At 39.1% G+C, this 21,819-nt stretch overlaps 2 protein-coding genes and 1 long non-coding RNA gene across 8 annotated transcripts in view; 1 reads left to right on the top strand and 2 right to left on the bottom strand.

Moving 5' to 3' along the window:
- Window positions 1–21,541, top strand: part of LOC121087016 — a 34,964-nt gene extending 13,423 nt beyond the window's left edge. For 3 of the 4 annotated variants that reach the window (XR_005827496.1, XR_005827497.1, XR_005827499.1), the window contains exons 3-5: window positions 16,384–16,502; window positions 17,628–20,726; window positions 21,252–21,541. This is a non-coding gene — a long non-coding RNA (uncharacterized LOC121087016). The remainder of the gene's footprint in view (window positions 1–16,383; window positions 16,503–17,627; window positions 20,727–21,251) is intronic. The other variant, XR_005827498.1, reaches the window with a different exon arrangement.
- ACTR8 (actin related protein 8) lies at window positions 1,018–9,942 on the bottom strand. Of its 2 annotated transcripts, XM_040591592.1 has the most exons (13): window positions 9,748–9,942; window positions 9,418–9,588; window positions 8,470–8,580; window positions 8,096–8,200; window positions 7,273–7,446; window positions 6,602–6,695; window positions 5,294–5,426; window positions 4,810–4,963; window positions 4,182–4,277; window positions 3,469–3,609; window positions 2,828–3,092; window positions 2,357–2,520; window positions 1,018–1,711 (listed from the first exon to the last, which is right to left on the bottom strand). In XM_040591592.1, the coding sequence occupies exons 1-13, from the start codon at window positions 9,868–9,870 to the stop codon at window positions 1,568–1,570; spliced, it is 1,875 nt and encodes a 624-aa protein (XP_040447526.1). In that variant the 5' UTR covers window positions 9,871–9,942; the 3' UTR covers window positions 1,018–1,567. The 2 variants fall into 2 exon arrangements, with proteins under 2 accessions (XP_040447526.1, XP_040447527.1); XM_040591593.1 differs by lacking the exons at window positions 9,418–9,588; window positions 9,748–9,942 and adding an exon at window positions 9,266–9,408.
- On the bottom strand, window positions 11,160–14,720 carry SELENOK (selenoprotein K). 2 transcript variants are annotated; one of them, XM_040591597.1, is made up of 5 exons: window positions 14,616–14,720; window positions 14,125–14,215; window positions 13,318–13,398; window positions 12,564–12,656; window positions 11,160–11,451 (listed from the first exon to the last, which is right to left on the bottom strand). In XM_040591597.1, exons 1-4 carry the CDS (start codon window positions 14,680–14,682, stop codon window positions 12,569–12,571), a joined length of 327 nt encoding a protein of 108 aa, XP_040447531.1. In that variant the 5' UTR covers window positions 14,683–14,720; the 3' UTR covers window positions 11,160–11,451; window positions 12,564–12,568. The 2 variants fall into 2 exon arrangements, with proteins under 2 accessions (XP_040447531.1, XP_040447529.1); XM_040591595.1 differs by lacking the exon at window positions 11,160–11,451 and having other exon boundaries at window positions 12,560–12,656.
- Window positions 21,542–21,819: the final 278 nt, after the last annotated feature.

The raw sequence follows: 21,819 nt of genomic DNA, 5'->3' as shown, positions 1-21,819 counted from the left end.
CTAGAACACAGTTCACCAAGTAACTTAGAAGTACTGCCCTCCTCTGTGTGGAGTTTGTGAAGTTAACTGATGGGAGCCTCATATGCAGTTAAGCAGCACAGGTTTTGCAATATGACTTAAAGGCTGGTTTTGTGATGCTGTTACGTTGCTGAGTTACAGTGTGCTTGATATGGTGTTGTAAGAACAATGTAGCTTTTAAAATGGAGTAGTTTCTCACCCTTCAGTGTGTCCAAGTGTCAGCACCCACTGACGTGAAGCTGTGAAATGTTTGCTGTGGAGAACCATTTGTAGATCAACAAATCCAAACAAGATCTTTGTACATATGTACTTTTTTTCCTGTATCACAATCATGTGACTTTTAAAAGAATACATTTATTCTAGAACAGGAATTCTGGACCCTTTTATTGAAGAGATATGCCCCCTTCTCCCCGCAAAAAACAAATCCAGCAATGATATCTAAACTTGTTGGACTACAATTTGAAGTATTATATGCCGTCTTCAATAAATGAGCCCAAAGCTCCTAGTCTTAAATAAAATACAAGAATGTAACCACAGCCTGCAGTAAAATACTTTCAGCTAAGATTACAGCCTAATTTAGATGGAAATATCCTTTCTCTTTAGAACTTCTAATGAGAGCAGATTAAAAGGAAGTCAGTTCTTCCCTGTGTGCCTTGTAGAAACTACATTCATTATCTTTGCTATTTATTATACTGTTAGATGTGGTTGAATAGGTTTAATCTAGATTGTAATTGCAGATATGGATTTGAGGGTGACAGGAGTCTTCATTACAGAATAAAACCCCCAACAAATAACACTTCTGTAACCAAGGATGATTTGTTGGGAGCAGAAGTCCATGTACCTGTACCACATGATTTAGGTTGGTACTGGCTATATAGAAACGCATCTAGTTCTTTGAGGTAATTACATTGGATAACTACAATGGATAATGAGAAGCGAGGAAGAGCTTCTGATCATGAAAACAGCCAAGAAAAAATACTTCACTTCTGAATTCTTAAGTCTTTCCACTGAATAATTTATTATATAAGCAAAATACCAACAACGACTCTAGTTTTGTTCTCCATTTCACTTTTTCCATAATGATCACTTATAAAATAATTTCATCTCCTGGTAACATTATAGTAGGAATCAGAATAAGGCATTAAACCCACAGCCTGCACTCTTCAGCTATTGCTTCTGTGCACATGTATCTGGAATGAATCTTGGCTTAACATCTGCCATATCAATATTTTATATCTCAAAAGCTCACATTGTGAATTTTAATATTCATAACCTGTATAATACATATGTAGTTGATTTGGAGATGACTGTGATCCTTTGTACACAGAATTCAATGCATACCATTCAAAAGATGAAGTACAGCAATGCTGAGGTGATGTGCATTCACTAAGATTTGTTTTGCAACGCTTGGCAATATCTTAGTTGAAGTTAATTTTAATAAAATAAAAAAATATCTATCAGCAGAAGATCAATATATCTGCACTGGAAAAAAAGGGGCATTTGGGGAAAGGAATCCTCAGTTAAGCAGGTTCCACTGTAAACTTAACTGTTACCATACAAATGCAGCTCGCTCTCGTAACATTCTGACACCAAACCGCTGCCATTCTCGCTGATATATCCATAGCTCCTGAGTTGTATCAAGACAGGCTAAAACTGCACCTCCTTTCCATGCAATTAAGCGGGGATCCATATCCTAAATTCAAAACACATAATCATCACTGGTCTCATTTTGCATAGTTCTCAGAAGCTGTATCCTAATTTTTCTAATAGTATTCACCACTTAGAATCTTGTGGTGGAGGGGAGGAGAAAAAAAGTTTTTCAAAATTATTCAGGAAAAAACAGTGAGACAAAAATATGGAAAGAATATGTAAGATGTTTTGAGAAGTCATTTTTTTTAAGATGCCCCCTAGACATGTCATGAAAATCCTGCCTTCAGCAACGGAGGCTCTAAAACATACTCACGTTTTGTTTTTACAAGTTTTTCTTGATTAATGCCAAATGACAATTTCTCTTTTAATGCTATACTTTCTTTTATCTTAATAATAACAAAAAAGCCCTAACATTTTCTTGCTAAGCAGACAGGTTAACTTCATGGGCCAGTACTAACTGCTTTTCAAGAATATGGCCTCTAGCTCTTAAACATTTCAGTGATCAATACTGGTAACACTCTTACTATACCTCTAACTTCCTGCCTGTAATTGGAGAGTGCTATGTAAGCTCTCTTAAATCTCCTCAGATATTCAACTAATCTGTGGTTTTGAAAGAATGTTTTTAATCTGTCAAAGATTTCAACTAATCATAGTTTATTAACTATTTAGCTATTAGTTAACAGTATACCTTAGGTCTTGTGATGACTTCAACATTTTCAACAACTCTTCTGAAAGAAGGTGGCATTTTGTTGAGAATACGGTGTTGAAGAAACTCTTGAGCTTTATGAAACATAAGGCCTCCTCCCACCACTAAGATGGAGCTGTACATCTTCTTTTTTGTATCATCAGATGCTGGAATGAAAGGATATATAGAAATATATGTGTTTTAAAGTTAATATGGCCTGTGTTTGTATTACAAAGAATTTAGTGCAAGTCAAACCAGACAGAAAGCAGTTAAGTGTTTGCTTTTAAAATTCTTTCTATTCCTTGGAGATTCAAAAAGTCTACTTCAACAAAGATGCAAGTATAAAGAACAGTATTGCTACTTGAAAGATGATAAAACTTGGGGACATACATCTTTCTTTGGTAAAATACAGGAGTTACCATAAATCCACGCTGACATGCATATTTTACAGAATTGTACAAATGTAACTCTTACCACAGCAGTCAATACTATGAAGAATGGCTTTGTCAAGGCCCAAGGCTTTGCCTTCAAACTGAGAAATAGCTGTTTTCCTGGACATGTGTGCAGTTAGAGGTTCCTCTGAATCATTTCCAGATATCACACAATCACTCTGGGAAGATCCCAGTTCCACTTCTTGTGGGTAGATCCTCTCTGAAATGTCTGAGGCTTGGCCTCTCAAGTCTCCCTCAAATGCACCAGGCTTAGACATAGATTTTTTATCAGCTGTAGCTTTTGCAGACTTGAAATTGAGAAAACAAGTTGAATTATGAAAAATGCAAGAAGGTCTTCGGTAGGTTAGAGAACAATACAAAGACTTAACTAAGCACCATTGTACTTCCCGTCACCTTTTTGCAGAGAAAGGTTAAGCATGCATTATTATCTCATATAATTTTCATTTTAATCCCCACTTTCAAAGCAAGAGGTTTACTTTGAAGCCCTCTTAGACTCTGAAAATACACAGTTTTAATTAAAGACTTGTCTAGACATCCATAATTCCCTACTGTATTCCTTAATGCAAAGGTAACAAACTTTGGTTTCCGAGATGAGATAATGAGTCCTGATTTTATTCCCAAATTAAATAATCTCAATGAAAAATAAAATGAGAATTCACACACCTGCTCCTGCTTACTTTGTGTGGCTAGCAGATAGTGTTCATCATGAGGATCCTCAGGGTCACCTTGTGACCTGTGTTGCAAAGTTGTCATTTTTTGTCCAACAATTCCAAAAGTTGCTGGATAAAACAGAGCCATTGGAGCCTGAAGAATGAGAGATTTGGCATGGCTTTCCTACATAGTTTTTCTTTTTTTGGCATTTACTATAAAAAAAGAAAAACCTTGTTCTATTTTTCTCACAATTCAATATTAAATATACAGTTTTTTCCAAACAGTTTTGTAAAAAGCTAATGTGTCTTCAGTTTTGTGTAATAACCCCCAAATACAATTGTATACATAAGTTTCTTTACAGATTCTAGCATAAATAAATAAAATATAAATAAATACTCAAATGCAGTTTGTTACAAATTTAGAAAATTCAATAGTGAGCTGAAAAATTTACAAAATTAGTATTCATTCTTTGCACTTGAATGATATATATCATAGTAGAGTGGAAACTACAACCATTCTGGCTAAAGCTAGTTAGGAAGTCTTGTGCATCCACTAGTGCTGCATTAAGCCCACTCATACCTACAGTAATTAATTTTAGAACTGTAAACAAACATATGTTAAGAACAATCAATAAATCATGTGGGCTTAGTAGCACTGGGCCAGTACAAGGTGAGGTGCTGAGCCTGAATGCTGAATATAATTCTTGTAATTTTAAAACAAATCACCTGTAATTTTTCATCCCCTAATCGGAACTGGTATAACAGAGCTGGAGAATCCGGATGCCGAATCTGGAACTCATGATCTTGCAATCCAGAAATATCCTAAAGTAAAAAAACAAACGCACGCCCCAAAACTATCTTTTATATCTATCAAGCTGTGTAATGTATTTGAACTGTAGGAAACAAAGTAACAAAACTCTTCAGACTATGAATTTCATTTAGCTATTCTTTCTTTTTTTTTTTTTGTCTTTTCCCTGTAGTATGACAGCTCTCTACATGCCTAAGCCTCTAAAATGAGAGTTTGTGCAGAAAGGAGAGACCTGGTGGCAGATCTTACAAAACTGAAGTTGAAAACCAGCAAATATGCAGCTACTATGTGCTTCTTTCAGTAATAAGAGTAAAGAAACTGCCTTTCTAAGAGTTGGGATTCCTTTCGACTAGAAGAAAAACAAAACAAGTTACAAATACTTCAAGTCTAAAGCTTTTCAAACTTTTGCCAGTATTCTATTGAGTAAAATATTACATTTTATTCCATTTACAAGCAATTGTAGACTCTCAAAAAGGTTACCCAGAGTAGCATTCTGTAAAGAGAAAAGAAAATTACTTGGAGAATACACTATTTTCCCATTCTCACCTGGTCTAGATGACAAAATGTTTCCTTTAGGTGCTGAAGCAGCAGGCAATCCAGCTTATTAGTTAACTGACAGTCTCTATATGGGAATCCTGCTCGTTGCATAAGCCAATAAAAACACCTTGACACATCAGATCCTCCATATGCAAGGCACAGCCTAATGCACAGAGAAGAAAAAGATTATTTTATTTATTTGCTGACATACTGGCCTTCTACAGTAGCATGCACAGGAGTACAAGGAACATTTTAGATGTGCTGCAATCATGACTTCCATGTAGTTTCCAGAGCACAGTATCAGTTGTGCCTGTTTTCTTCTTTTGAAGACAGAGAGAATTCTTTAAGGTTCATATTGTAACACTATGACCCTGTTAGATGGCTCACAGAAAGAAAACCCTGTATTTATAGAACATTTGTCTCATTTTTAAAGCCAAGTCTTTGGTAAGTAACTAAATACGTGCTTATAATAATTCTGCGTACTAAAAGATACCTGGTGTTGCGATGGGAAACACCATCTTCTACACAGCAAACACTTGTCTTCTGATCTCCCACATCTACTATACATGCACTGCTTAACCCGCTTCCAAAGGTAGCGCAGACAGACTCTTGGTGTACAACAATTCCTAGCAATATGAGAAAAAATTATATCCAATTTATGCCAAGCTCCAGAGCTGTGTTGGTGACTTTTAAAGGCCATCTTAATGTCTTGTAGAATCTACTAATAGCTGAATCTGCACTGAAAATCTGTATATTTAGCAAAGATGGGGTGGGGATACTTCCAGATTTTTTGTTATGTAAGCCCTTAAAAGTCCTGAGAAAAGCTAAGAGTACAGTGGATGCCTGTATTCAAATGTTCTTATTTTTTGCAAGATTAAAGACACTGCCTCAAGACTTTATTATTTTAACCGGTATTGCAGGGTCTTCATTATCAGATGCACATGAAGTGTCTTCCTAATTTTTTCCTAGTTTTAATCAAGTATTATTACCACTAGCATTTTAGATATGCTTTTTAAGTAGTTATAAAACAAGGTCCACTTTCACCCTCTGCTTTCCTTTCAGTCCAACTTTAACTCTGTAAAAGAGTACCTTTGCATTTGTATCGCAAACCTGTACTTAAACCTGCGTAGTACTGGAGCACCACTACTCTGATGTATTTCACATTAAGTATGGTTGGGTTACTGTGCCTTCCTTAATGACTTTCCGTGTTTTCTCTAAATGTGAAATCAGAGAAAGATGCTTAAAGACTACAGCAGTTCAGTCCAGAAGAGCAGCTAGAAACTTCCAGCAGTTTAACTGAAAAGAAACTGTGTTGCTTTTTTCATCAGAGGGCTTTGCAGTCTAAAAACAAATATGCAGAAGCAGCTAACAATTACTTGGGTTTTTTTTTTTAATTCACTTTATTACTCTTCTATCTTTAGTGCATGCGCTTAAACCAACTCTGAAAACTCCTATTATGTCATTCTGTAAAGACAGTAGCAGCATCTGACATCACATACTTTCGTTTTGAAGTCTAAGAATCTTAATACTCTGTAACAGAGTTAACGTTGTCCACTTCAGAAATACTTGAAAAGTCACTGATACTACTTTTATCTCAGCTGAAGGGAGAAGCTCATGGTTGGAATACATGATAGCAAACCAAGAAACTTGTTTCAGTGCTAGCCCACCCTTCTGCCCCATTAAAAGAGGTAACAGTCACCAGACAGCAGAAGATTGAAAGGTGCTAGTTCCAGCCAAACTGGGATTTTATACAAATCTTTACACTATTGATCATTAAGTGCTTACTTATGTATGGTTTTACCTGAGAAGCCCATCTTCATTAGGATCATATTTACCAGTTCCTTCACGTGTTGTTTATTATAGATGTCTGGAATTAGTAAAATGCATCTGTAGTACTGAAGATAAGAACAGTAAATTAAAGTCAGCTCTCAAACTAAGTTTCTCTACATTCTTGAATACCTGATGCTAAGGAAGAAAGCACAATATACAAGTTATTAAAAGAAGCAAAATTATCAAAAGGGGGAAGGTTTCTAATCCTTTAAAAATGATTACAAAAAAAAGTTAACAAAAAAAAAACCAAGTTAAGAATTTATAGGCTACCAAAGTGTTTAAAAGTACATCAGACATGAGAAAAACACCTACTCAACAAGGACAAGAAATTATGCAAGTATTAGGGAACCTTTCCTCGTTGCCTCCTTTAGTCAACAACACCCCCCGACCAAACAGACTAAAACTGTAGAATTTCTATAATGGGATTTCCAAACCGCCTTGTTAAAAGTTCTATTAACAATGTTTGTCTTAAAGACACAGAAAAAAATCCAAATGAGGTCAGGAATGATGCTCACCAGCAGAAAGAATTTCTTTGTTAAGAAAGCCACTAGTAAGAGGCTACCAATAACAGCAGGTTGCTTCGCTTTCAGAGTAACATTTACAGAAGGGGATGCAGGCCACATTAATGTGTTCACAGCTCACCTTTAGGTCTTTCAACGGTATTTCCAGATATTTTTGTATTGCATGTGACCATATAACTTCAAGGTCTGCTAATACTGCAGTGAGGGAGCCACCAGGTCCTGTATGGAGATTCAACTGCCCTCTTCTAATAGGCCAATGTATATTATAAGAATCTAGTGGATTAACATACAGTGCCTGAAAACAAGAGACAATGTTCTATGCAGTTTTTCCCAAAAGATTAGCAAAAAATACCAGAAAAAGATTTCAGAAGCAGATCCTAGACATACAGCAGCACCCGGACTGATGTGTCAGCAATATGGGGAATTTCTTTTTAACAGGGCTTGATTATACATGTTAAAATAAAGAAGACATTAAATAAGTGGATTAAATTCTTTGAATTTTCATATCCACAGATGGACATCTACTGAACAGAACGGTATATTTTTCCATTATTTCAAATTAGTAACTAAAATAATTTAAAGACTCTTTGAAACTCATGAATACCTAATTACCCAGCAGTAATTCCACATGCTGATCCTTTTATCAGTTTTTTGCCTTTTTTTTTTTTATGAATTATGGGCAAAGTTCTCACCTAGTCCCTTCAGAAACACTGATTTATAGCAGCAAAGGATCCAGGATACTTGTTAGGCAGATGAGGGAAACTGTCTGGTCTTGCTGAATGATAATAAATATTCAGTTAGTCCACAGTAAAGCTTCTTACATATTGCTTGACTAAATTCACATGTCTTTCAATACATCCTAATATATAGCAAACTGCTAAATATAACATAGCCTCATTAAAATGTAATACAAAGCCTCATTTCAGTAGGAAAATGAATCTTACCTCTTCTCCTACCAAAAATTCAGGATGATTTGAAGTGTTTGTCCACTTGGTCCCAGAGCTGTGATCCAAAATAGCTGGCCGCATCTGTCTGTTGTATGACCTGGCCTGAAATGCAATTGAAACAAATACTATTGATAAATATTTTACCAGTCACTTTTTATACATGAAAGAAAAAACAAACACACCCCCAACTGACCCCAGCCCTCAAAGAACCATTTTAAATCTTCATTTTCTCAGATCTTCAGTTAGGTCATGCAATAGCACTACCTGTATTTTCCATAAAGAGACTATCTGTTCTTCTCCACTACAACATAGCATCACGCCAAATGACTATATGAATGAAGAATTTAATAAAAATCTTAAGAATGAGTTACCTGATCAGGTGACACTGGTATTCGCCTTGCACCATTTGACATCTTTTTGGACCATATCGCTTGGTCCACCATTTTAAGGCCATTTTGTCTCTGCTCGGTACTTTCAGGTTTCTAAATAAAACCCACAAATACGCAATGTAAATACTTTCCAGCTACATGCCTGTCTATTTGTAATACTGAAACTATTATTAACAATGAAATAATTACTGTAGTTGATAGACTGTGGAAAGGACAGAGGTTTGTACAATGTAAAACCAACACACGCTTATTTTAAAAGAAACTCTTTTATATTAGCATTCTGAATACCTATTTGTCTAAGTCAACTTGAATCTTTTAACTGATTTCAATGGCTGCTGGACTTCATCTCCAGAGTGATGAGCTCTGAACATTACCTCCTTACCTTCAGAAATACTAAGTAGGAGCAAAACTGTTGAAAAAGATATCACTTATTTAAAGGTGAGGTTTAATATCGGAGGCATTAATTTGATCAACAATTTTTTGTACAGATACAAATTATGAATCAGATCACTATGTATATTTATTGAGCATGCTGGACTAGAATTACTTGCTATGTTACCCAAGTTACAAACCAACTTGTACCCAATGCATTTACGAATGAAGCAGTCCAATTCTAGTGCCACAGTGGCATTCTATAATCAGAAATACTGTGCGTGATATCAGACCACAGAGCAGAGGAGGCAGGATGTACAAACCCTCCACCTATCAATTCATTAAATTTAGTTTACTTCGAACAAATCGGACAAAATGCAAGGGTAGCCTGGGGCAAATTACTGACTTGAGTAAGGCGGCACCTCCAGCACATGGAAAAGGAAAACGTTTTGCCGCGAGACGTATTCTTCTCTGGGAAATACAGACGTTACACGAGCAAGAACGCAGCAGAAATAGGTAATTAAAACCCGCTGCGGCACGGTGAGCGGCTCGGCTTACGTTGAGGCCGTCGCGCAGGAGCCAGCTGTCCCAGTAGGCCGCCTGTCCCGGCTGCTTGTGCCGCCGCGCGATGACGTGCGGGATGCCCACGGGCAGCGTGTCCGTGGCCCTGCCGAGCCGCAGGGTCGTCGAGCCGGGGTGTATCACCACGATGAAGTTGCTCTGTATTTGCTGAAAGCACCGCAAGGCGCGGGGCAGTGAGTAGCGGCCCCGCGGCCCCTCCCCGCGCCCAGGCCTTTAAAAGGGCCGGCCCGGCCCGCCCCAGCGCGGCCGGAGGGAGCGGCTCCTTGAGGAGCCGCGGCCCCGCCCCCCCCGCCGGCTGGGACTCACCTCCTGCAGGGACTCAGGCACGGCGGCGGGGACGATGGGCCGCTTGACGCCGCGCTGCTCGCGCTCCCGGTCGCGCTCCTTGTCCTTCCCGTTCTCCGCCTCGCCCTTCTCCGCCTGGGTCATGCTCCCCGCCGGGCCGGCGCCGCCCGGAAGCCGCGGCTGAACGGACCGGAAGTGGCGGACAGGAAGTGGGTGGCTCGCGCGCAGCCCCGCCCCTCGGGCAGGTATGGCGAGGGCTTGGCCGGGGGCTGCGGGGGGGGCAGCGGCTGCCCCAGGGAACTGCCCCGGCCGCGGCACGGAGGGGGCGAGCGGCGCTGCGCGGAGGGCCGGGGGGCACCGCCGCCGCGGCAGGTCGGCTGAGCCGTTGGTGGGGCGGGAGAAGGGGCCGCACCGGCCTGCCGGCGGCCTCAGAACCACTGCACAGATGGCCTCCTCCGCACGGCTCCTGCGCGGGGCTGGCCTGCGGCTGGGCCTGCCTCGATACAGACGTGGTGCCTGAGGGAGCTGAGGAGGGTGTTTGCTAGAGCAAAGGCCCAGGTTAACGGGAAGTAACGTGCTGGGTACGTGGCGCGGGCCCGGCCGAGGGGGCGGTGTCACCGTGAGGAGCTGGCTTTTGCCGGCAGATGCTTGGGTGAACCGAGGGGCGTTGTTGAATGTTGCAACTTCCTGATAAAGAGATGGTTAGAGAGGTTTAAGGAAATAACTTGCAGTGGTACCTCGTAGAAGGTAATGTAATCTGGATTCTTGGCAGCTAATTTTATCTCAGATAGATGCAGCCCTCTCCAACTGATTAAAAAACCCCAAACAATCCAGAAACAATGAAGAAGAAACTCCCATCCTCAAATGGCATGATTAGTTAACTTTAAGGTTAAAGTTAGTTACTAAATTAAATGGTAGTTAACTGTTTGAAAGTAACTCTTCTGTGTTAGCACTCAGTACTTGAGTTCAATACCTTTTTCTTCATGTAATAAAAACAAAGCCTAATTTAAGGAAGGGCTTACCCAAATCTGTACAGCAGATAGGCTTTATACATTTGAGTACATTTATAACGGAAAAGAAAGTGGTTTCAAGAGATGCTTATAAAACAGGCATGTTAAATAACCTGTTATGGGCCTTAAGGAAGGGATTTTGTAAAAGGCAATGATGTAAAAAAAAAATAAAATTTGTAAACTGCATTTTAAAAGTGTGTTAGAGTATCATTAATACCATGTAAATATAGCAAAGTACAGAATGTTAGTACTGACAAAAACAGAGTAAGTACAAAACCTATTAGGAAGCACTACTTTAAGTGTGATTCTTGAGGGATCTTCTGTGTCAAATATAAGTATGTATTCTTCCTTATTTGCATAGAAAAGGGCTTATTGTACTTCACACGACTTTTTTTTCTAAAAATGATGAGAAAGTCAGCCTTGTGACAAGCCAAATATAATTTACTTATTACTTTGCAACTACAATAAAATGTTCAGAAACTATACAAAGACTTTAGACAGTAAACATGTATTTAATAAAACTGTAGTTCAGTTACACTGGATCCTTGAAGGAGTTCCCAGTACAACTTCATTAATCTGCTTATATCACAGAACAGTTTCCAGTTAGACATACACATTCACAACATTCAAACTCATTTGGTCCACCTCTAAACATTCCTTCCCTTTCATCTTGCAGATGTGTATGCTTTTGCCTGCCTCTTCAGCAGGCATTTACCTAAAAAATAAAGTAATAATTACATCGAAACACAACAAGGCCTTTCTCTACAAGATAAAAATTATGCAAGTAACAATTTTATAACAAAACAGTTTTTAATTTAACTAAATGAGACATGTGAAAGGCAACTTCTATTCCTAAAGCAGGTTACACATTACCATTATTGGCCAAAAGCCCTCCCCACTGCCTTTGCTGGCCTGATGTCTAGTCAAAAGAAAAAAAAACCCAAATGAAAACAAAAAAAATAACGGGGAGAAGCTTATCCTTTTTCTAGGGAACTGAAATACCGATGTATGTGGGGTTTGGAATATAAACTATTTCCTATAAGATTTACAGTTATTAACCACCTGCATGTGTTTTTTTTTTCTTGTAACTTGTTACGGTAGCAATAGGGAATGATTCATGAAGAAGAAGGAATATTTACTTAAGTCTTAAAAGTAAATCAAGTCATACTATGCATATATTCAATGTTAGAAGAAACTCCCACCAGCCAAGCTAATTAATAAAACAACTAAAGTTCAGGCAACTGTAAGAAATTTAAAGAACAAGGCTTTTAAAATGGCTTTTGCCCCCCTTTTTAAGCATTTCTGATTTTTATGCTATACTAGAATTCAAGATTTGCATAGCTATTTCACTGTAACAGGAAAAAAAGATTTTTACAAGTCTTTTAAAAACTTAATTAGTTTTCCTACTTTTCTATTCAGAAGTATCTACTTTTAAACAAAAAACCCCTCACGTGTCATAACTATTAGAAACGCAAAGTGTTTCACAACTGATCTGGACAGGACTTTAAATTAGCAGCCAAAAAAGAATAGAAGTTATAAAAATGTACATATCAGCTGTGTTCAAAAATCGTTGCTACACTTTCTATATCCACTCCTATGCAATTAAAAATAGAGGCTCACCACTTCTGAGCCAAAACCTTTTAACCCCTGCATCCTCCTTTTTTTTCTCCTTTACTGAAAGTATCTAGTCACTTTGATTCTCTCCCTGTTTTGGTAACTTTCACTAAAGGAGGACAAAACATTCTGTTCTACCTTAACTTTCAATTATTATTGTTATTTAAAAAAAACCCAAAACCTCAAAGCAGGATACAGCAGACTTGGAATTACCTTCCTCATCCACCTCCAGCCATTGGTGGTGGACTGGGGCCTCCACCCCAGTGATTTATTCGACCCATCCTCCGGCGAGGATGTGCTGGAGGCCTGAAAAGAAAGCAAGGGAAACAACATCTACTCAACTGGCATTAAATTGTTACACTAAAAATATAGTAACACTGTCTCTAAATTATAGTAACTACAAAGTTAGAACCTCTGGAAAAAGTTGTTTGGGTTTCATGTGAAAAGCTGTAAAAAAAACTCAACCCCATTTTCACCTGAAGTTCTCTCATCCAAACTGTGCTAATTAATCTCGTCTCACAAGAGAAAGCCACAGCTAACTGAGGCTTTTACACAGTCCTACAAAAAATTTAGGCAAACCCTTAAAAACAAATAAACAAGTAACTAGCATTTATAGAAATGATACCTCTATAACAAAGTGTAAATCAAATGCTGAGCATAAGCAGGTCTAACAAAAGAAGACATTCAACAGATGTCTAACCGTTGAATACTAATATTTTATTAGTTGAAATTAATATTTTCTATTAGTCCGGTTTGAAAAATAGTTTCAGTGAGAGTTAGCCTGTACTGTTATTACAGGTAGCCAAAGCCATGTGTTATCAATGATTTCAGGCCAAGTACTGCAGATAAACAACATCTTAATCTTTTTACGTGACCTGATTCAATACAAATCAGAGCTGAAATCTGAATACATTATGTCATTTTGCTAAGATAGGAAAAAAGAAATTAGTGTGAATATGAAAAATACCCTCTTCCATCATTGTATCCGGAATAGGAGGAAGACGTATAGCCTCTTCTTCTCAAATCTGGTTGAATAATACTCTGGAAACTGAAAAATAAAACAGGAGTTAGGTAAACTGATTTCTAGATACAGTTTCTGAATATATGGATTGCAAGATAAGAAATGGCCTGAAAAACAGCAAGCAGTGTTCAGGAATAACAGTGTATCTTCTCAAGATCACTGTTGTTTAATAAATCTTGGCAATTTTTCTCCTATATATGAAGATAAAATCTGAAGTTATTCCAAAATTACAGTGAGGCTGAAACTAAAATCTCATTTTCTGGTAAATATCCAAGAAATGCATAAAGTCTAAACCTATAACTAAAATAATGAAGGACTGCTGAATACATCGTTTGTTTCTTAACTGGCTTTGATCTGGGGCCATACATCTGTGATTACTGCTGTGTGGTTATTTTTACACAGCCAGAATCTACTGTCACCAGTAGAAATTCTCCTCAGGTATTAGAAATTAGCTGTTTAACAAAAGTATATGCTTTTTCTTTTTGCAGTATTTAAATGGAAGAAATGTAAGAAAATGCATTTGAACTGCCATTAAGTTAGCATCAATTTTCATATGCTTTTTGTTAAATAGATACTATAGCGCTTAATAACCAAGGCCACGTACTCCTAGTAAAGCATTCATGTATGTTTTGGGGACAGCAGACAGGGAATGCTAAAAAGTAAATTAACATTTTTATTGCTGGATAGCACTGCATACCTTCCGCCTATGGTAAATCTAAAATAAAGCTCACCTAAAGATTTAATTCTACTTACAATAGGACCACAAAATCTGCTATGGACCAGAAGAAATCTGTTATCGTTGACAAGCGCCAAGGAGCCCGGCTCTGGTTATCCAAAACTTGTCCTGTAACACATCACGATACAAAACACCCCGCGATGATGGCACGTGGCGCCGGCCCGTGTGTGACACACAAACACACCCGCCGGGCGGGGGGGCGGCGGGGGGGGGGGGGGAGGGGCGGGGAGCGAGTTTCATCCCATAGGGGGAACGAGAACACTTGTAGCAACCGGGTCACCCCCCGCGCACAGGGACCGTGTCCCACGCAGCCCCCGCTGCCCTGCGCGGTGCCAGCGCCTCTGGTGACGCCCCCGGAGGCGCAGGACGCGCCCGGGCCGGTCACAGTCCTTCCGAGCTGCGGAGGGGCGCGCCAGGCTCCGCCACAGGCCGCAGGAGCGCGCCGGGCCCGGGGCTGCTCTGGCAGCGCTCTGCCCGCGCCCCCCGCCCGCCCCCCGCGGCCCCTCACCGTTGGAGATGTACACCATGGCGGCGGCCGCGGGCGCGCCCCGGCACTGCCCCTCCCCGCTGCGCATGCCCGGGGGGGCGTGCGCGCGCTGGGGGCGGTGCCTCGCCGCGGGCCGGCCCCTCACTTCCGGCCGGCGGGGCTGAGGGGAGCGGGCGGCCGTGGAGCCGTCGGGCCCTCCGGCCCTCAGTGCCCGGGGGGGGCCCTCAGCCCCCTCGCAGCGGCCGGTCCCGGTCCCGGTCCCGGTCCCGGTCCCGGTCCCGGTCCCGGTCCCTCCTGCAGCGTGGTGATGCCGGTGCTTCCGCCGCTGTGCCTTGCACCAAGCCTGGGGCCCTGCCGGCAGTGACAGGGAACGCCGGCCGCAGTTTGCAGCGTGCCAGTGCAGCTTCCATAAAAATTTAACGTTCTTAGCAGTCTTCCGTAGTTAACACTTGCTGGATCTCACCAGAGCTAGGGCTTTTGTCCTTTGTCACTGACCCAGTTTTCTGTAGTAGCTGTTGGGGGGGTCCCTGTCCGTTCCCGTGATTTTCTTTACTAAAAGTGCTAAGTCACTGTAGTAATGTTAGAAATATGACCAAATGCAGATACTTATTTAAAACTTATTAAAACTTATTAAAAACTTATTTAAAACTCTCCCCAAAGGGAACTTCTGTTCCTCTACGTAATGACAGGTATGTGGCTGTCTATATTCCCATTATGTTGGTGGGAATGTTGAGCCTGCAGACAGACATTTGTTTTAATTTATTTTTATAAAAACTTTGCCCTGCCAATAGTGGCTAGCATTTCTTCTCATGGAGAATCCATGCGTGTAAAATTGAAGGTAACTATATAGCTATATGAATGCATTTAATATAACGCCTTCTGTCTTTTTAAAACTAAACTAGTATGGGAATGATGTGTGATTCTTCTGGGAAACAGCAGTAAGAAAAATTAATTTGAAAGCATTCATTATTGCCTTTGCGAGACCTGTCTTTTCCTAATAATGATCAAGTAAAGTCTTGTCTGAAGTCGAAATTGTAATGTCTCTGACAAAGTGGTTGTCTCCTAGTAAAGTAATTGTTTACAGCCGGCAGCTATTTATAAATGTTTGATATTCCAGAAATGAACTCTTACAAACAACTGAAAGCAACAGTGAAAGAAAAGTATCTGTAACAACATACATAAATATTTATCATTAACATAGGGGCTAGGTAATCTACCACTCAATAAATGGGGAAGTACAAAAGAGTTTAGAAAATAGTGGGTGCTACATAGTGCATAATGGGCATAAATGCAGGCAATGTGTTAAAATTGTTCAGGGACACCACAGATCCTTTTTGTTAATTAGCTATGTTTATGGTGATTTTTTTTCAAACAACAGTAGGGTGTAGTCAGATCAGTTTCAGTTTGCAAAACTGCAAAACACAGGCTGCGGAAGTATAGAAGAAAACCTAGAGATTCAGTCAGTAAGTCATTTGAACGTTGTTTTTAGGTTCTCAGTGAAATCGGAGAAACGGAACAATAAACTGGAAGAAAGATGCATTGGTGTATTTTTAATTTATGGGATGCATAGTAGACCTGGTATCATGTGTTAAGTGATACTGTTACATAAGTACTCTTTATACGGAAGTGAGAACGCTACTGTGAAAATGTATTGTCAAATAATAGGAAAATAACGGTACTCAAGGAAAGTAAATGACAAAATCACACCTTTGTATTGGTATGCTAACTTGTGAAAATAATATAGTCTTGTTTTTAAATGATTTTCATAAATCCACTTTGTTTTCATTAGGCTTTGAGACAAAACGGGAAATTACCTTATGTTTACAGAGCTATTGCGCAAGCTGTAGATAAAACATTTACCAAGAAGAAAACAAAAGGAGCGAGGATGGCAATGGGAAGATAATGTTGGTAAGCAGAGATAAAGGAGGTATTGTAAATTTTGTGTTATATTGAAAATGCACACTGACTGATGCTTGCTAGTATAAAAACAAATGTCATGGTCCAAACATTTCATTGTACTTTAGACAGAAACATAATAGTGAACCTGAACACGAACAGGTAATTATTCCACCTGATCTCATGCTCTGTATGTAGTTGATGTTGTCCTGCATGAATCAATGTAGTAAGAATTTGAACAATTAATTCCTTTTTTTAATGTATTCTATTTCAGAGGAAATGTGTTAATCGTGCGGAAAGGAAGATGTATTTTTGGTTTCCAAATGAAAAAAAATAACCAAAATCCAAACAACAATGACGATGATTAGTGGGTTTTTCAGTTATTGGTGTGGTGGTGTTCTTTTTTTAAAAAAAGTAAAATCTTATGTGAGATAGTCTTGGTTTATTTAATAATAGAGTAATAATAAGTATTGTCTCAGTGTCCTAAAATTATGTAATTACAATGCAAATTTTCTCTGTGAAATGTGATTTTGATGAATGAAATTAAAGAAATATACTTTTTAAATTGAGAGTACCAGAGTATGTGTGTATATTCCTCACACAGTTTTATTTTTCCAAGAAAGCATGACCAGATACTTAACAGTGGCAAAGTACCCAACCATTGCATGAAATGATACATGAAAATTTTAGGATTTATAACTATTTTTAAAGAACTTACATATGCAGTATTTTTTCATTTCATATTTAAGTTTTAGACACAAAAATGTGAGATTTAAAAGGTGTGGTTAAAAATCAATGGTAGCATTGCGTTATCAAGCTTGACATATATCATATCATAGAATCATAGAATTACTTAGATTGGAAAAGGCCTCTGAGATCATGGAAGTCCAACTGTTAACCTGGGACTGTCAAGTATACCACTAAACCGTGTCCCTAAGCACAGCATCGACACGTTTTTTTAAATATCTCCACGGATGGTGATTCCACTACCTTCCTGAGCAGCCTGTTCCGATGCTTCACCACCCTTTCAGTGAAAAAAATTGTCCTAATATCCAGTCTAAACCTCTCCTGTGCCCTTGGGTCAGGAATAGAGTAGAGAAGAGCGATAGGAAAATGGTTATTCATTTGCATTTGCAGATTGTGGTACAGTTGGGACAGCAGGTGTGGACACAGGCTCTGGTGGGAGCTCACTTACGGTAGCACCACAGCCCTGGCATCCCACTCTGAGCAGCTACTCCTTCACAAAGGGCAAGGCGCGTGTCTCTCTAGCTGTGTTGCTAGCTAGAGTCCTTCAGTGACCTGCACCTTTGCTTTCGGTCTGTGTGCCTGATGCTGGGAAGTTCAGAGGACCACAGCAGCAGTCCACTTGCATTTAATGAAAACCAGTAGACAAAGGCATGTTGAAAATCAGCAACAGAAATACAAAACAGCTGGGTCGCCGTTCTGAAGGTGGTGGGTACCATGAGGAATAGAGCCGGGCAGTCATTAGTGCATGAGAGCTAAAATTTAACATAGATGCTATTTGGAAACTGGGGATGTGATCATTTGATGGTAGGCAAAGTAAATATCTACAATGCCGTGAGGAGTAGTATAGACTGTATATTAAGGTTAAGTATATAAATAATTGAAAAAGACCAATGCTAAATGAGCTTTTCATTTTTTTTAATGCAATCTGAACTCTCAGTGGGATATCTTCCGATTTTAGGTGGTTTGTTTTTTTAGGCTCTATTCCAGATATAGATTTGTATAGTTTGATTCCTTGTGAATTGTGTATTTGCATACTGATACCTAAGTACTGATGTCTAGGCAACATACAACTATGCTTTAGTAAATTTTCCTATTTTTTCATCAAAAGTGGAAAATTGCAGGTCAGCTATTTTTATAACATTTTGTATACTAAGGGGTGACCTTTTAGTTGTGATGTGAGAGAATTAAAAAATACTGTGTGCATAGAGAAGTGGTGATGCAGCATGAACAGGTCTTGTACTCTCTAAAATTTACGCTAAATTTTTAATATGAATATAAACTTTTTAAAAGAAAATAATTTTGAACTAACAGCTCAACATGGGAAATGTGACCCTGCCCTGAAGAGGATTTGCAAACTACTGACCACATTTGAATAGCAGAAATAGAAAAAGCATCTTTTTTTTTTTTTTTTTTTTTTTTTTTTTCTGGCCTGCAGGTTTTTTTGGCATAGCAATTATTGTGTTGCACCATCACATAACTTAAATGGAAACATCCAAAATTTAATTTGGACTTGAACTATTCATAGAAGAGCTGATTGTCATTTAGTATTTAACTTATACACCCACAATTAATACTGTATTAGACTGAGAAGGTGTTCTAAACTCCAAATTATAAATATAGAATGTTCATTGCAATATAAACATAAAATTCAGAGGGTATTTCATAGGATTCTGTTTTTAAACACCTTTTATAAGAAAAAAATATCTGTGTGTGTAAGAGTTGAAACTCAGTTTTTGGAACTAAATTATGTTGATTTAATGTCAGAATTTTAAACAGAACTTTCCTGTTTAAGTTCTGACATTCTGAATAATTGATCGAAGACCTAACTTTTTTTTATTCTTTGGTGCCCCAGACAAGGTTATACTCATGTACTGTGGGGTTTAAGTTAAAGATAATTTTGTGCAGATTTCAACTGGAAGATAGATTCTGCAGAATCGGTAGCTCTGATCTCACCATAAAATCAGGTCAAGAAAATAAGCACATAATACTGTGAACTATTTTTTCACCCTAGGTGGGACAGAGACCGGATACTCTATTAACAGAATTTGTCTGCAGATTGTTTTTCTTTATGCCATTTGTTCATATCTGAATAACAAAGATGGAGAGGCTTTAGTGCAGTATGACTACAGTTAACAGTTTGAAAGCAAATATGTGCTGGAGGAGTGCCAAAGGTCGGTCTCGTGCTTTTATATTTCCTTAGTTAACAGCGTATCCTTATATACAGAATGCCCTCTCTGTAAATGTTACGTATCTTCTTAACAAAGACTTCAGCCCTCAGTAGAATGAAGTAGTTCCTCAATGTAAAGTTGTATAAGAATCTAGAAAGAAACTTCCACACTCTGTGAAAAGTGTGAATACTGTGCTGAGTTTTCTGTCCAGACAGAAAAATACCAGGGTCAGTAGTTGGTGAAGTGCCCGACCCCAGTGAACGCCCGTTCCGTGCGTGGTTACTGAGTCGTGCTGATACTTTGAACAGCCACCAGGTGGCAGCATAAGTGTGAAATAACGCTCGTTTAGTCACATTGCAAACTTTCTACCAAGTTAGTCCTAACATGTTTGGATTCTCCTTTATACAAAAAACCTTAGTTCACTGCCACTAGACACTTAGGTAACGCGTAAATGGCAGATTCTTACTGGATTAAGGACCAGTGTTGAATACACAGATATATACTGTTTGGGGAATCTGTCGGAAGTCTCGTATTGTTGGGTGAAGCTGGGGAAATGTATGTTGACATGTGATTATTATGTAATGGTAAAGATTGCAGGGTTTGTTAGTTGGTTGGGTTTTTTTGGCTTCCTCCCTGCGGTTAGTTTGGGGAGGAGCTGAGAACGCTGCTGTGGAATAGCAGACTTCCAGTTTTGTTAGTGGTGCCATTGGCAGATTTTTGAAATAAGTGAAAAAAGGTGACATAAATAAGTGTAGTAATGACCTTTTGAAGTACAGTAGGTAGGAAAAATAATGATCATCAGATGAGTCAACTGGAAATAAACATCACATCTTTAAACCTATGCAGCAAGTTAATGGCAAAGCCTGAAACAGAACTGACTAGCTTATTCTCATACCTGTGTCAATTTCTTGAGGATATGCTTGCATCTGTTGGGTAGAAGAGACAAAAGCAGTCTTAGGCTCTGTTAATATTTTGATTTAAGGCAAATATCCTTTGTCTTGTGCTTTCTATTAATGAATGAGAATTTGATTTGTCATGTATCTGATGAAACTGGATTGTGAATATATGTTGTGGTGGCACTTCTCCCCCTTTTCTGGGCTGTTCTACGACCTCAGGAGCTGCCAGCCAGGCCTTGGCACCTTGAGTAACAAGCTAGCTGGTCACACATCCCTTGACTGTATAAGTAACTCCTACTCAGCTAAGGCAGAAAATGGCATGTACTGGAACTCCTGTGGACTGGTCAAAGCGGGGAAGAGGAATGGAAACTATCAGTTACTCCCTGACAACCCTGCAATGTGCCTGCCAGATCACAGCCTGAGCAGTAACCGGGTGAAATAATATATTGTTCCTAGAATTGTAGAGAAAAATACCAATTTAGGTTGCGGTTGTGATGGAAATTTGCTGATGATTGAAGCCAGTTGTCTCACAGCCTTATAAACGGTGGTCCTAGACCCTTTTAAGCTCTCCTGGGCTGCAGCAGGCTGTGACCAGCACCCCCTCTGAGTGGGACGCCGCTCAGAGCTCACAAACCACTAAGTTTGCAATGCTACAGGGACTGTCGTGGAAAATTGGTGATGGGGCCTGGGCTGATACCCCTGCTTCTCGGGGCTTAACCCTTTGCCTGTTGAGGAATGCAGAAGCATAAGACATGAGTATTTTACTGAACTCAAGGGCAAAGTTCGAAGTTTTAGTGGGTATACCTTTGTTGTAACATATATTGAAGGCTTGAGGTAGTTAGGTTAATTATGTACTTTTTGTGACTTCAAACAAATTTTATTGATTTGCTGCTAAAATCTTATGAATAATCTTGAATTGTGAACAAACTTTCTCTCTCTCTCCCCTCTAGATCTAATCCGTTGTCCAAGTCTAAGACTAGGAATAGGTCCAGCTGCACCTAAACTCCGTGAAAGTTTAGAAAACAAGGGGGTCTACTCTAAACCTTGTGACTCAATGGGAAGATCTTCTTTACCCTTTTATACCTTTGATCTCTGTAAACGGTTTCCAACTCTGTTCTGACTTATTTCAGCTTGATTTATCTCTGTGCTTTTACTCCGTGTAATAAGTAATAGTGTGAACCTTGCCATTGGATCTTGTGCAGTTGCATTTCCACAAATTTATATTAAACCTATTTCACTCCAACTCCTTGGGTGGTAATTCTTTAAGGGACCTGACCTAAGCACTCCTTTCACTACATATGCACATACACAATGCCCGCTTTTGCATGGTTTTCTTCCTACTCTTCCTCTGAACTCTTTTAAAAATAATGAGCTCTCTGTTTAGTGAAAAGTGAAGTTTAATGCAATGAAATATGAAGAATAAATTCAAGTCAGGGATTATCCTTTTTCATTACTGTTCTTACATTTTTTAATCCTATTTGTAAGGTTAGCTTGTAAGCACACCTACAGATTTCACAC

Source organism: Falco naumanni, chromosome 4 (assembly GCF_017639655.2).
Source record: "Falco naumanni isolate bFalNau1 chromosome 4, bFalNau1.pat, whole genome shotgun sequence".
NCBI lineage: Eukaryota > Metazoa > Chordata > Aves > Falconiformes > Falconidae > Falco > Falco naumanni.
This window is presented reverse-complemented; position numbering and strand designations above follow the sequence as displayed.